General features: G+C 70.9%; 1 protein-coding gene across 1 annotated transcript in view; it reads left to right on the plus strand.

The window, feature by feature from the left end:
- The window catches only part of LOC101622143 (ADAMTS-like protein 3), a 43528-nt gene that overhangs the window by 28964 nt on the left and 14004 nt on the right, over positions 1-560 (plus strand). The window contains exon 14 of the mRNA XM_012732697.1: positions 183-359. Coding sequence (XP_012588151.1) covers positions 183-359 — 177 coding nt within the window. The remainder of the gene's footprint in view (positions 1-182; positions 360-560) is intronic.

Below are 560 nucleotides of genomic sequence, written 5' to 3' on the forward strand. Positions count from 1 at the left end.
GGGGGGGGCCTCTTGCCGGGAGGTCGGACCTCAGGTCTCCGCAGGCGCGGGCTCTCGTCGCTGGCCGTGAGGGCTGCACGGGGCGGCGTCCTCAGCGTCCCCAGTGCCTCCCGCGTCCTACAGACCCCCGAGCGCGACTGGCCCGGCCAGGCGCCAGGTGGACGGTCACTGCTCTCCCCTAGTGCACGGTGACCTGCGGCCGCGGCCTGCGCTACAGAGTGGTCCTGTGTGTCAGCCACCGCGGGGAGCACGTGGCCGGCTGCAGCCCGCAGCTGAGGCTGCACAGCAAGGAGGAGTGCGTGGTGCCCGCGCCCTGCCCCAGGCCCCGGGGTGAGTGGGGCCCTGCCCGCCCGGCCCGGGTGAGTCGAGCTGGCGCAGGGTGTGGGGGGCCCTATCCAGGCTTGGAGGCATAAAGTGGTTTGAGGCCGGCTGCCTTGCGGGAGAGAGATGGAAAGGTGGGAGCCGGAGAAGTGGGGTGTAGGGGGCAGCCACCCTGGAGGTTCCCAGCCGTCTGTCCTCGGTGCCTCTTGCACTTTTTCAGCTGAAACGAACCAGGCAAG

The sequence above is a fragment of the Condylura cristata genome, unplaced genomic scaffold (genome assembly GCF_000260355.1).
Source record: "Condylura cristata isolate star-nosed mole 26May11 unplaced genomic scaffold, ConCri1.0 scaffold00035, whole genome shotgun sequence".
In the NCBI taxonomy this organism is placed as follows: domain Eukaryota; kingdom Metazoa; phylum Chordata; class Mammalia; order Eulipotyphla; family Talpidae; genus Condylura; species Condylura cristata.